At 48.9% G+C, this 14,523-nt stretch overlaps 1 protein-coding gene across 7 annotated transcripts in view; it reads right to left on the minus strand.

The window, feature by feature from the left end:
• Positions 1-2,740: 2,740 nt before the first annotated feature.
• Positions 2,741-14,523, minus strand: part of PLXNA1 (plexin A1) — a 356,246-nt gene continuing 344,463 nt past the window's right edge. For all 7 annotated transcript variants that reach the window (XM_075938786.1, XM_075938783.1, XM_075938782.1 and 4 more), the window contains one exon: positions 2,741-6,059. In XM_075938786.1, coding sequence (XP_075794901.1) covers positions 5,964-6,059 — 96 coding nt within the window. In that variant the 3' untranslated portion in view covers positions 2,741-5,963. The remainder of the gene's footprint in view (positions 6,060-14,523) is intronic.

A 14,523-nucleotide genomic window follows, 5' to 3' on the forward strand; every position in this document is an offset into this window, starting at 1 on the left:
AAGTTGTTCATGGCACACCAGTGTTCCACGGAACATGAAAAAACCTTGTGGATGGGGCCCACTTCTTTCCCTCCTGGCCCCAAGTGCAGGGAGTGCTGAGTTAGGTACAGATCCTCACATGTTGCCTGTCAGTCAGCTGGTGGGGAAGGCAATGGGCTATGGTGGTTAGTGGGGGAGGAAGGAGAGGTCATTGCTAGAGCAGAGGGCTAGGAAACAGATTGCCTGGGTCCCATTCTCAGCTGATCACTGTGGTGAGATGGAAGGTGTGTAAGGAACACGAGGTATTGCCAGTCCTCTCTCTCTCCCCCTCCATGAAAAAACCCAGGCAAGTCAAGTTATTTAGCAAAAATGTTTAATCTCTTCTTGATGCGCGTGTTTATTTACAAGTACTAAATCTGAAGAACATTAAAATAGGAAATAGCAGGATATTTACACGGTCGAAGGGTGTCGACCAGCCACACTGGCACAGTTGCTTCAAGTCTGAAACAATCACAAAAGTTTCCAGGACTCTGTATGTTACTATTAAAGTTCTCTGCTTTTTGTTGTTGGTTCCCCCCTCCCACCCCCCCGCCTTTCTTAAAGGACAGCTCATTGTGCATTGTGGTGCCTTCAAAGAGAACACGGCTCTGCTTATAGCCCATAGAGCTGGCCAGCGGCTGAGTGGGCAGTGGGCTCTGGGCTCACTCTTGAGAGAAGGCTGGAGAGGGACACGTCCGCACCTTGGCTGCATTTTAAATCTAAAACTGAGCCACAAGGACGGGTGTAAATAGAGTCCCAAATCAGAAAATAACATAGATGGAAACAGTCACATGATCATTTCCACCCTGGGCCAATGCTGGATGGATCCCTGTGGTCTATTCTCCATGACACCGGCATTAGGCAAAGGGGGGAGCACAGAAAGCCCAAGGGCTCAGAGGCTGGGGGCACTGACCATCAACCCTTACAGCCTGAGTTAAGGGCATAGGCTTCTGTGCTGAGAGATGAGTGGGGATGGGCTCTGGCATTTCCCTCCCCATTTTCATTCCCAGCAGGATGTTTTGGAAGAAGCCTACAGGTCTCCACTTTGCTGCTATTATCCCATTACCTGGGATCCTGTTTGAGGCCATGTGAGGATCTCAGTTCTGGCGGCAAGAAGGAATTCTGAGCTAACAGGCAGAAGTCAGCATGACCAAGCACGATGGCTGTGAGATGTGAAAGGCTAAAAGTCACATCTGAAAACTTAGCAGGAGTGGAGAGGATTTCCTTCTAAAAGGTCCTTTTCTTAAAAATCTCTCAGGTCATGGAGACGTCGTTTGACAGTATCCTATTCCACAATATGGGCTTGCCCTTGGCTCTTTCCTGCCCTTTAAACCTACACACAGCAGCTCTGTCTCTCTTCCCTCTCAGCTGGATCCTCCTGCCTGATTCATTAAGGCTAATTAGGGCTGTTAGCCAGGATAGATAGGAATGGTGTCCCTAGCCTCTGTTTGTCTGGAAATGGGTGACAGGAGAGGGATCACGTGAGGATCATGTGTTGTTTCCTCCCTCTGGGGCATGTGGCACTGGCCACTGTCAGCAGACAGGATACTGGGCTAGATGGACCTTTGGTCTGACCCAGTATTCTTGTGTTCTTATGGCATGACAATTTGTGTTGGGGAGATAAATGACTCAGGCAGACTGACTGGAAGGGAGAAATGTAGGTAGGAGCTACAGCAATGAAGAGGTCAAACAGGAGCTCAGTAAAAGACAGAGCTGGCTCCCAATGGCTGGAAAGTCAGGCAGCCAAGCTGAACTGCACCCTCCTCCTGCCCACCTAGGTTGAACAGAATCTCACTCTAGCCAAGATAGGCCTGCATCTCAACTTTGGATCCAGCTCGGAATTGAGATTCCCTGTTCCTCTCTTTCCTATCTCCAGCCTGGCTGAACCAAAACCCAAGTGCAGAATGCTCCGAGCACAAGGAAAGTTTGAAGCTGAGCCAGAACTTTGGGGTGCACACACACATATGTACCTTCGATATCATTAAAAACCATGTGCGGTATAAGTGCAGCCTAGAAATTGTCCACACAGAAACTGTCTTGTATTTGATGTCGCTGGAGGATGAAAAAACAACCCAGTCATTCTTGAGTTAAAAATAATAAAGCAGCCTCACCCTTCCCACTAATGTCAATTATTACGGCCAAGATACCATGGCGATGAGTGTAAATTCCTAGCTAGGTTGGTGGCACTGGCCTGAAACATGCTTCAACGAGTGCTACAAAACAAGAAAGGAAAACTTTAGATCAACATGGCCCTCATCTCTCTTTAAAAAAAAAAATCTGATTTCAGTGAAACGCTGCTCATTTACACAAGCACAAGTTCTGGCCTTCATTTTCTAAAGTGTCCGCAAGGCAATGTTTCAAGGCCCACAGCCCAGTTTCACTCCAGGATTCCTTCCCTCTCATAACTGCTGAAGGAGATCCCAAGAGAGCGAGCAAAACAGCTGTCATCCTCTTTTGGGGACCCACTGCCACATAGCTGTCCTTTAAGGGTCTTTGAATACCATTTAGAGAAGTAAACCGCTGAAGTCAAATTAATTTTTGTCTTTGATGAAAAAGTGATAAATTAATTCCAAAATGTAAAAGAAAAGGTCTAAACAAACCTCTAGTATTCAACACTTGCAGTTTTTTTTGTTTTTGTTCCTTAAAAAAGATCAACTCAGACTAAAATCTAGCACAGTCATGCAACAGCCCACAGGTCCCACAACTCCGGAGATGGCTCAGGTTGGGTTGGGTATTTATTTATTTGTTTTTTGTATTTTTTTTGTATTTTTTTGTTGTTTTATTTTTTTAAATCTTCTCCTTCTCCTCTTCTTTAATTCAAAAAACAGAATTACAACGTAATCAGAGATGTGCAGGCTTCAAAAGATTGTTCTGCTTGGTGAGAAATGCTTGGAAATTTCTTCCAGATCATTTGGTATTTTCCACTGGCTGTGTAAATCCATTTAATATTTAATATTGGTTTGTTTCTCCTTCAGTTAACTATACAGTACCCCACTGGGGCACAAGAATTAGAATGTAACCACATATATATATATATATACACACACTATTTTTTTTAATTAAAAACTTCATTATTTTCCCCCTCCACCCCTTACTTGTAATCTAATAAGGGAATGGATAGAAACCGAGCCGGTGTTTTTTAAAATTTTCAGTAGCCCACATCTGGCAGGGTGTGGGCCCCTCCTTGGCCCAGGCAGCAATGTATATTCGCAGTATGCAAAAAACTTAAGTTTATAGGTTTCGGTCACCTGCGCTGAGTCTGGGCAGCGGCTCGGCACCTTTCTTTAAATAATAAAGCCATGAGGATCTGACGTGTCAAGCAGAGGCTTCCAAAGGAGATAGATCCCTGGGTTTCCAGTGAAATGAGAATATGCAACAATCACCCAAAAAGAAAGGGGGGAGAAGGGAGGAATGAGAGAAGAAAGAGTAAGGAGAGGGGAAAGAGAGGTACATTCTGAGCAGGTACCCAGTGAGATGGGTTTTGATTCCTGGGGTCTGTGGAGCAGGCTAAGTCAGAATGCTTTGGCTCCTCACCTAGCTCTCAGCTGACTAACAAAGGCTAAAAGGCATTTTCTCTGAGGTGCTCCTCAGAGATGAGCTGGAAATCACTCCTATAGAATTTCCAACCATGGCTGAGTAACTCCACAGGAGGGCTTTGGGGGGCGGGGACACACACAGGGGTTGGGTGGCTGTATGTACACACACACACACACACACACACACACGGGAAGGAGCACCCCAAACCCAGCCCAACATGGAAGTCACAGTGGAAAACCCACAGTCCCTCCTGTCCCCCTCTCTCCGCTTCCATGCTCTCTCCCCGTTATCTATCAGAGGGTTTTCTATCATGCCCTTCAGCCTAGCAACTAAGCACAGAGCTGTCTGGATAACGGGCATCACTTCTGTGTGAGCTGTGCACAGCCGCCCCACGCAGTCACCCATGCTTCTGGGGCATGGGGACGGCATTAGAAAGCTGGGTGAGTGGTATCTGCCCCTCCAGCCTCTTGCGACAACAGCTCCTGACAGCATACACACAGCAGGGATCCGAGACAGCCTGGCAGGTGGGGAATTCAGATCCAGAGAGCTACAGAAATTACCACTCAGTGTTTGTCCTCTAAGCGTTTAACTGGCCACACACAAGTCTGGACCTTTTTTCTTCTGCTTTCCTTCCATCCTGCATTTCCTTCTGCCACAAGCGGCTGCTCCGGAACCAGGGAAGCGATAGAGAAAAGCCTTATAGAACCTCATGGGCCTTTGAAAGACTTCTGCAGACAAATCATGATTAAGCGATTTCCCTGCACCTCACACCTAGCTAAATAAAAGGGTAGGCTCAGCTGCTGTCTCTAACTGCTTTAACTGTGGGAACCTGCCTGGGGGTGCTGGGAGAATCCTCGGAGTGTGGAAATGTAGGAGCCTGGCTGCAGTGCAAGCCAGCTACCAACAGTGGCTTCATTAAGGCTGCTTTAAAGGAAACCAAGAGCTGCAAATGCTTCGAGATGCTCAGCACCTCAGGCTGTTAGGGGGTGTCAGAAGGAAACATTCTCAAGGGAGACAAAGCTGGGCCGGGTGCTAAAGCCCCTTGCTGACACTCCCTTTGTTCTACCCGTTTGGATCGGAAAGCCCTTCGCTCCTAATCCACTTGGATATAGCAGGATCCCAGAACGTTAATCTCCCCACTGGTGTCACCTGCCTGCCCTTGGAATCATGGAGAGGCCCATTTGAAATGTTTGTTTTCAATGGCTTCCCAGCCTGAGAGGTATTTGAAGGCCTCTCTGTGGCCCAGACACCTCTCACAGCACCAAATGACACTAGGGAATGCTGCCTGGAAACTCCTCTTTCACAAGGGAAGATGGAGCACAAGCTCCAGCTATGAAAAGCTCTACGAGTCTCCTTCATTGAGTTGCCCTGCCCCACACAGAAATAGCATCGTGCAAATAAAACCAAGAACGAAGTTGACACCACGCCATTCCCCCGCCATGATTCACAGCGCTGGCCCACAATTCACAGCTCTAGGAAAACGCCCCGAAGAACTTCTCCTCTCTCCATTCTTCCTCCTCCTGAATTGTGACCTTCAGACATCACTTAAGTAGCAGGTAAAAAAGAGCTGATCCAGCTAACAAAAAAATCTGTTTTGCTTTTCGGACTAAACAACATTCAAATCAAACAGAGCACAGGACAAATTTTATGAAATACCCCAAGGCTACTGGACTTGTCTCCCATTCCCCACCCATGTTCACCCTTCTCCTACCAGAATCGGTCCTTTAATTTTACCCCTTCTCCCGTTTTATCAGTTTGTTGCAAAATTTAGAACCTACCTCCCCTTCCGTCTTTGTGTTCTACTTCTTGGATTTTAAATTAAATTGTTTGTAGCTCTCTTGTAAATTGTGCAAATATAGCAGTTAACACTAATGGCAGAAGGCCAGAGAGATGGGGCAGGGAGGAGGGGAGAGAGAGAGAGAGAGAGAAGGAGGAAGGGACAGGGGTGGAGAGCTTGGAAGCAGGTGAGGAGGAAGGGGTAGCAAGTCAAGTACAGAAAAACAAAAGCCACTCCCACCCTCCCTGCGCTAAAAATAACAACATCATACATGTTGCCCTAGAAATGAGTGCAGTCCCTGACCCGCCAGCCTTCATCGCTGGATCTGGGACATGCCCCCAGGCGCAGCAGCTATGCTGGGTGCGCTGCAAGCTCCCCGCAATTCTTCTCGGCTCCTTTGCACTCCTGCCCACACCGTCCCTTGTGCAAGGTCTCTGGATAGGTCTGATTGGATTGGGTTTGATACGGTGGTAGGTTTCCTTGTTCGTTTGTGTTCAGAGTTTCGAGATGTGGACGGTGCCGCGTGTCCATTTGGCTCTGGACCCAAAGTACTCTGCTGCTGCTGCCGCTCGCTGGCCCTCTCTCTTGTAGTATCCACTGCTAGAAAGTTGTCAGGGCTGCCCCGGCCTTTTCAGCTGCTTAGGGCCATTGTGTCAATTGCCTGCTCCAGCTTACTCCTCAGCCGTTGCCTCCGGGCCTGTTCATCCTTCTCTAATGCAGCTAAAATCTGGCAGAGAAGAAAGAGAGGAGAATGGATGAGCGAGGAAGGATGAAATCAGCTGGTACTGTTATCTGCAATCTAGAATGAGAAGATGATAAAGAATGCAAGCCCACCAAAGCCACCACGTCTTCCAGGAGGGAGCTGTCAGCCCCCCACTCACAGGCCAGGTGAAACACACCGCTGCATTCATTCTTGAACATTGCCTCGCTACATGAAGATAGGGTAATGGATGGGAATTCAGAGAAAAGCAAAAAAACCTAATCAGAGGTGGGAAAGACTGACCGAAGGAGAGTTATTAAAATAGTTAAATACAGGCTATGCCAGTGGTTCTCAACAAGGGCTACACAGAGGTCTTCGGGAGGCACATCAACTCATCTAGAAATCTGCTTCGTTTTACAACAGACTACATGAAAAGCACTAGCAAAGTCAGTGCACATTAAAATTTCATACAATGACTCATTTATATTGCTCTATCTACTATACCCGGGTTTCTCAACCTAGGAGTTCATGATTTATTTTATAATTGTATGGTGAAAATGAGAAAATCATCAATTTCTCAGTAACTGTACTGTGACACTCTTGTATTTTGATTTTGTAAGCACAAGTAGGTTTTAAGGGAGGTGAAACTTGGGGGTACACAAGACAAATTAGATTCCTGTAAGAGCTACTATAGTCTGGAAAGGTTGAGAGCCACTGGGCTAAGCGACTGCTAAGGGGAAAAGTGCATTAAAAAAACATGGAGGGATCTAAAGCCCACAGATGGAGAGAAATTATTTAGCATGATCTTGTGACTAGGAGGAGATGACAAAAAGAAAAATTCCATCTCGACCATTAAGAAGAACTTCCTGAGAGTGAGATCCACCCCCTAGGGAAAGAGCCTCCGAAGGGATGTAACAGAAGTCTCATTTGAGGGGGACACAAACCACTAGAAAATACCTGTCTGGACCAATTCTAGCTGTCATCATGTACCAAGACCCATCGGGGGCAGCAACTCTGACCAAGATTTTCAATAGTAACTAGCTAATTGTGGGTGCCCTAATTTGGGGGTGCCAAGTGTAAGGCACTTAAGAAAGGCTCGATTTTGCAGGTGCTCATTGCAGTTTGAAAATCAGGTCCCTTTAAGGAGTTTCAACCAGGCATCGACAATCACTAGTCACATCTGAATATCTTGCCTTCTCTACATGACTATTTATATCGCTGGGTTTTGGTTGATGTATTTGATTTATTAATAAGGAGCTAGGTATAACATTATTGAGTTGGTGGTTGATTAGAAGACATGCTAGCCAACACAGAAATCAGTGATCTGTCTGTCTAAGGGATTGTTTTATTTAACTTTGCAATTCGATCAAATGAATAGAGTGTCTGTCTTTATGCAGCAGCCACAGAACGGAACGGCCAGCTATGCAATGAGGAGCCACAAAAGGCTTACGGTCTGCTTCTATGACCCCATGTGAACCCAGAGCCATTCAGCTGTAGACACAGGGTAGCTCTGGATTTTCAGCAGTGTCGCCAAGATCCAAATCTGACTTTCGGGTACATCTACACTACAGACACTCTGCAGGCATAGCAGTGCCAGGATAGCACACAGTGCAGACACAGGCAACACAGACTAGGGATGTACTAGTGTAATTGATTAATCGATAAGCAAAAGCGTATAGGTTCATGCTATAGAATACACGCATTTCCCTCCCCCCCAACGAATACATTTTTTAGCAGGCTGGCCAGCAGCCCAGCTCAGTTCTGACTTAGGCTGGGTGTGGGACCTATCCTTGCTGTGTATTAAAGTGTATTAGGAGTGCATTTAAAGTGTATTAGGAGCAGGGTGGGCAGGTAGCCCGGCTCAGCTTTGGTTTGCACCAGGTCTGGGAGCTCAGACCCCTGCCCCCCCACGCAGACAGGGGCTGCTGCCACCCAGTGCTGCTGCCTCATTATCAGAGGCAGCAGCATGGGATGACAAGCAGCTGGCCCGCAAGAGGAGCTGGTTTTCAAACTGGCTCCCCTTGCGGACTAACTCCCGCCTGGCACCCCATGCTGCTGCCGGCCCCACCCCCGGGGGCTAGAGAATAGTCAAGTAACCGATAAGAATTCATGAGGTTACTCGACTATTCAATTAACCGATATTTAACATCCCTAGCACAGACGGGAAGTTTTCTGTCACTGCCAGAACACCATCTCCCCGGTGAAGTTGGCTGTGCTGATGCAAGCCCTCTTCACTGACACAGATGTGTCTACCTATGTTCCCCCTACGTTGCCCAGCCATGAAGCTTCCCATTAAGGCCTATGCAGAGGCTCAGGGCTGCAGCAGGGAGAGCTCTCTCTCCAAGCCCTAAATCTGCTGAGCCCCTTTCAGTTGACCCCAGTGCCAAGCCATCCCTCCTTGCCATTGCCAGCAGGGAGCATTTAATCCCAAACTCCAACGCCCTACCACCCACCTTGAGTCCCCCCACCTATCCTGAGCATCCTCCTGCACCTCGAAGCCCTCATCTCTGGCCCCAAAGCCCACACCACCAGTCCAGAGCCTATACCCGCTCCTTTAACCCAATCCCCAGTCCAGAGTTTGGACCCCTTCTTGCACACCATCCCCCAGCCCTGAGCCCCTCCTGCATCCTGAACCCCTCATCCCTAACCCCACCCCAGAGCCTTCACCCCAGCCAGATCCCTTGCACCTCAACAACCCCCTATTCAGCCATAAGTCCCTCAACCCCAGCCCCAGCCTCCACACTCCCAGCCAGAGTCCTGACACGTCTGCATCCCAGCCCTAAGCCCCCGCTCACACTCAGAACCCATTGGCCCCATTCCCGCCACATGAATTCTGTGATGTGCACCAATATGAAGCCAATGTGTCGCCCATCATCTCTGTGTTCTGGGCCACCGCCTCACTGGTGCACATAAGGAAGTTCATTCCGCTCAGTTGAGGGAAAAATGAGATTGAACACGGGTGTCTACACTGCAGGTGCTGGTGGCAGGGGCATGTGGTTTATGTGAATATAAATTTTCAGTGCACACGAAGCTCTCAAATGCTTGTCCTGCTGGGAGACTGGTGCGGATTGATGAAGGCTGGCTCACCAGTGGGACAGCTGCAGCAATCGGACTGAGACCTGGCTCAGTCACCCAAATCTCCAAAGGAACCAGTACCGTTTGTGCTGCAGTAGCAGCTGTATGCCATGGTCAGGATCAGGGGCCTGTTGCATGGTGCAAACATGTGGGGAGACATAAGGTCTGGCACTGAAGAGCTTGTGATCTGACCAGGCAGGGCCTTGTCTGGCTCCCCAGTGTTCTGCACAAGCCTCAGGTAAGGTATGAACAAAAGTGACAGGGGTCAAGGGAACTGAGTCCTGAGGAAACAGTAGCACTGGGTGGGGTTTGCCACTCCACCTTCAGCTTCAATAGCCTTCCAGTAACATTTTACCTGCCTTTATTTTTCATGGCAGCTGCATGTGCAGGACCCAGCCTGGAGAGGAGACAGGGCTACCCTACCCTAATACCCAAGGGCTATTGTCCTGCTGCTATTTCCAGGCTGCCACTAGGTCAGAAACGCTGGAAACCTTTCAAAAGCGGACCCAGCTCAGGGTGCAAGGTGCTGCCATACAGTGGGGCACTTCTCCAAACTCAATGCTTCTCTGCTGCAAGCTCCCTGGATAGAGAGTGTGTTCAGCTGCATTTCTGCCAGTGACAGCTCTTGTGAGGAAAGGCTCAGCAGACTTGGCTCTGGGGGGAGACATTCGGGCCCACAGCTTCAGCACAATCTGCCTCACTCAGTGGGAGGCTGCACTGCTGTACAGGAGAAGTCCTCACAACACTGGAAACGTCCGATTGGCGTTTCTCCAGGGGCATCCCATTTCTCTGAACAAGCTTGTGTTTTGGTGACACATCAGAGGATGGGAGGAGCACACTTCTCTGGTGTTTACATGAACAGGGGCATTAATAAAGGCACAGGGTGTTGAAGGCAGAGTTGGATTGGTAAGGGAGAGATAAGGGATGCGTAAAAGCGGGGGAAAAGCCTGTCTACCCGTCACCCAGGAGTCTGAAGCACTGAGTCCCAGCTAGATAACATTGTGCCACCCGACACAGAAGAGCTGATTTAAAAACAAACTTGACAGAAATCCTGTCTCCCCAGGTAAGTCTGTCAGGAGAGCACATTTTTTGCAATTAAATGTCAAGGCATCCGTCAAAGGGGATTTGATTAACCATTTCATTGGCTGCATAATTGGAAACAAACTGTTGTATAATTAACAGACTTACTAGGAGGCAGGCAAAAGTCTGTCCCAAGCCCTACAGGTGACTCCCTAATAGGGACATCAACGCTCTTTGATTAAAAGTCACTGCAGCGCCCTGCGGGTTTCCAGCACTGAGCGCACAGGACGTGCTGTGGAGGACATACAGTGCTGCGGCTTGGTCACTGCTGGGTGCTGGGAGACTCAGGGTCTCACAGGGGACTCTCAGTGCAGTGCAGGTGAGGCCAGTCAGTCTGGCCTAGCAGCCAGCCCTGGGCAATGGCCTACTGCTGACTCTTCAGCTAAGGATAAAATTACACCTCCTGCTGGGCACCTAACCAAGGGCTCAATCCTGCAAGAGGCCGAATACTCAACTTCAGTGTGAACTAAGGGTGCTCAAAGACTGCCAGGATCGGATCCAGGCTCAGACACTGCAAGCATGAGGAGAACAATTCCTCCCCATGGGTATATCTACACTACAGCACTATTTCAAATTAACTTAATTCAAATTAAGCTAATTCGAAATAATGCATCTATACACAAAAACTATTTCGAAATAGCGTTTTGCTATTTCGAAACAGCGCGTCCACACTGAGTGGACCCTGAATCGAAGGTAAGGCTGGCCGGAACCAGTGCCAGCAGGGCATCAGGTTAGGACTTAGTGTGTGGGGCTGCTGCCTGAGGCTAACTGAGCTCCGTGCTTAAAGGGACCCTACCCCACCCCAGACAGACAGTTCTCAGGGTTCTCTGTTTGCTTGTCTACCTCGATGAGTGACAGCAAAGCAGTACTGACTTGGGAGTGCCCTGATTGCTCACACTCGGGACACCACAGCACTCGGCCACATGGAGCCAGAGCTGCCCCTGGGCACACCGGTGTGACTCGTGGGGTCGTTGCAATCAGCCCAACTGCACTTGCTGCAGGCTGCCATCCAGGGGGTCCATCGGGGGGCTGTCAGATTCCAGGAGGCCCTGAGGGAGAGCGTCCACTCCGAGAAGCCCTCAGAGCCTCCCCATTCCTCCCTCACATACTTCCACTTACCCCTCCCTAGCCCCCCTTCCTGATGTCAAATAAAAGACACGTATGTTCAAAAATTGAAACTGGTTTATTGAACAAAACTGGGGGGGGGGGGGATGAACCTCTGGGGAGACTGGGAAAAGGAGGTGGGAGAGGGGAGGAGAGAGGGTGGAAGAAGGGAGGAGGAAACCTGGGAGGAGAGAGCTGGAAGGGGGAAGCAAGGGGAAGAAGGGGAAGGGGAAGCTCAGGGTTGGGTGTCTCGCCGGACCAACCTGATTTTCATGCTAACCTGCTCCTGGGTTCGTACGTAGCCTTTGGTGGCCAGGCTGGCAGCTATCCTGCCATATACAGCCGCATTCCTCCATCTAGTGCGGAGATCATGGACGTTGGGGGCATCCCCCCCCAACCTGAATAAGGTCCATGATCTCTACCCGGGACCAGGAAGGTGCCCGCCTTCTCCAGCCCCGTCAGGCTCCTGGGAGCTGGCAGACTGCTCCTGGGGAGCGGTGGAGGGCTGGATCCAGTGGCTTGCTGGCTCCTGTTTTGGGGCTACTGGGTCAGAGGCCCCGGTGGCCACGGCTGGCTCTGGGCTGGCAGGCTTGGAGCTGACACAGGCACTGTGGCCAGGGTCTACCCCTTTAATGTCTCCGGGGTTGGGGGAGAGGAGAGTAAGTTTTCCTGGTTGTGCCCAGAGTGGCCACCAGGGCTCCCTGGGAAGGGCTGGAGGCCCCCTATTTCGAATTAAGTGTCTACACAGCTCTTAATTCGAAATAGCTATTTCAAATTTGGTGTTACTCCTCATGGAATGAGGTTTACCAAAATCAAAATAAGGGCTCCACTATTTCAAATTTATTTCGAGATAGTGGTTTGCCTGTGTAGACGCTATTAAAGTTAATTCAAAATAACTGCTGTTATTTCTAATTAACTTTGTAGTGTAGACATACCCCAAGATTCACTTCTGTCCTGTGGGGATATAGCCACAAAAGTTACTGAGAGTCATTAAAGGCTCCTCCGGCACCCTTCCAAATCCTGCCATGGGCCCTGGGTGCCCATTAATTTGGGCTAGTGACCTCTTGTCCCTGGATTATGGGATGAGAACTGGATTTTTACTGTGCTCTTTGAATTTTTGTCCTTGAGAGGACATGCAGCCTCCCTCACATCCAAAACCAAAGCTGAAAGCATGTGGTACGAAGTGGGCATTTGGGGAGGGGATGTAACTTTCTGACTATTTCCAGCCTGATTCAAATGCTGGGCTCGCCCATCCCAGCAAGACAAATCTTGAAGCTGGACTTTAGAAGGGGCTGCTTCGTTTCATAGCCACCTGAAGCACCGTTTGCAGTTCAACTCCAGGATCAGGGTGCCAGCTGACCACTCGTGGCCCTCGTGAAGCAATTTCCCTTAGTGTATGTCACAATTAGCCAGGAATATTAGAGGGGAGTTATTTGCTTTCCTCTGACGCATCAGCTATAGGCTAAAATTGGAAGCTGACTACAAGACTTGATGGGCTCACGGTCTTATCCAGTTGCATACTCAATACTCTCAATGGAGACATGTCTCTTTCGTTAACCAGACCAGCCTCTAGATGGCACCAATGCACCTCATACCCAACCCCCACAAAATATTCATCTGGCAGTCAAAAAGCACATAACTTAAAGGCATGTGAATCAGACTTGGACAGTATCAGACAGAGAATATGACTTTGAGCCTAGTCCCCCTTTCCCACCTCACCGCTGCTCTCCAGATAAAAGAACAATGTATCACTGAAGTTTTAAGCATGCTGAAGGATTCACAACCTGCCTTCTACATATGCGATTATGTGTTATCTTGTTGTCCTTATGGAAACAACACAGCAAAAAGAAATCCATGCAGAGAAGAAAGAGAGATACATGCCTGTCACCTGCAATAAGGAACTAGGACCAGTGATTATGAAGATGCAAGTACCCAAATGAAAATTAATTATGATTTTCATTCACAGCCAATGACAGCATATTACTGCACTGAGCAACAGGAAAACGGATTCTCTCCCATTTTGCATCAAAGAGGGTGCAATCGGGCTGCATGTAATTGTGCTTAATGAATGAAAACAAACAAAGGGAACAGCTGCGATTTATTAATCCCATTACAAATAATAAAAGAAGTTCCTGAGAGCTGAGAACACACAAGTGGTGCCTTCAGAGTGGGCTATGGGGGCACATTCAACAGATGACAGACTGCAGTAAACTGGCAAGAGCACAGGATGGCTACTCACTCTGCATCTTCAAAGAGCAGCTCGTTAATATCACTCTCTCCTCGCCCCTTGCCAACAACCCTCACACAGTGGCTGGTTGGGGTTGATTTTTGAGGCCTAGGTAACTTCTGGTGCTGCTGAAAGGGGGAGGCCGAAGACTCAGGTACAGGGCAGGTAGGTGTTATGAAATGCTGCCCCTTACACCTCTGCTAAGGTATTTCAACCCAGGCCACCCCCAGCTATGCCAATGTGTAACAGCTCTTACTGGCAACACACCCTGACATCCCAAAATTGGGCTCTCCCTACCCACCTCTGCTACTGCTCCTAAATCTAACCGATAGCAACCCTTGCTGATCCTTTCTGCTCTGCCAGCGAGCCTCGACCTTGTCCCGCCGCCCCGCTTTGGCTTTTCCAGCCGAGGCTGTTCCCTGAGCAAGAGGCCACCAGTCACTGGACGAGTTTTGTTGTCAATCGTACTTCAGGCTGGCAGACTTCTTACTTTTGTGTGGTACCCCAGACTGTAACCCACGCTGACAAAGAAATATACATTTCACAGCACCCCCATCTCCATCGTGCCTGGCTTCTCTCTTCCCCCATTGTCTATCTCTATCTGGGCTTGGAGCGAGGCTCTCCTCTTGAAGTCAATGTCATTTGAGCTAAACTGGAGCTTTCGAGGGGTTTCTAATTTGTGCTAAGAAGGTGTTTTTCTGGGTGTTTCTCTCCTCCCTACTCCTCTGCTGTCCGTTATCCTTCAGTCCTACCCTGTACAGTAAATGCATGGTGGTTGTATACACTATGAAAACCCTAGCCACACAACGCTGTCATGCAGGGCTACCAAAACTCATCATTAAGAGATCCCCAAACCCTGTGGCCCTGATCCCGCTTGGCCTCTGAGCCTATCATTTGTCTAATACTAACCCTTTAAATGTGTCTAAGTGCGTGCTGGCAAGAGGCGCTGAATAACAGCTTCACAGAGACTAGACTGAGGCACAGAATGGGGAGCATCAAAGTATC

Source organism: Pelodiscus sinensis, chromosome 11 (genome assembly GCF_049634645.1).
Source record: "Pelodiscus sinensis isolate JC-2024 chromosome 11, ASM4963464v1, whole genome shotgun sequence".
Lineage (NCBI taxonomy): Eukaryota > Metazoa > Chordata > Testudines > Trionychidae > Pelodiscus > Pelodiscus sinensis.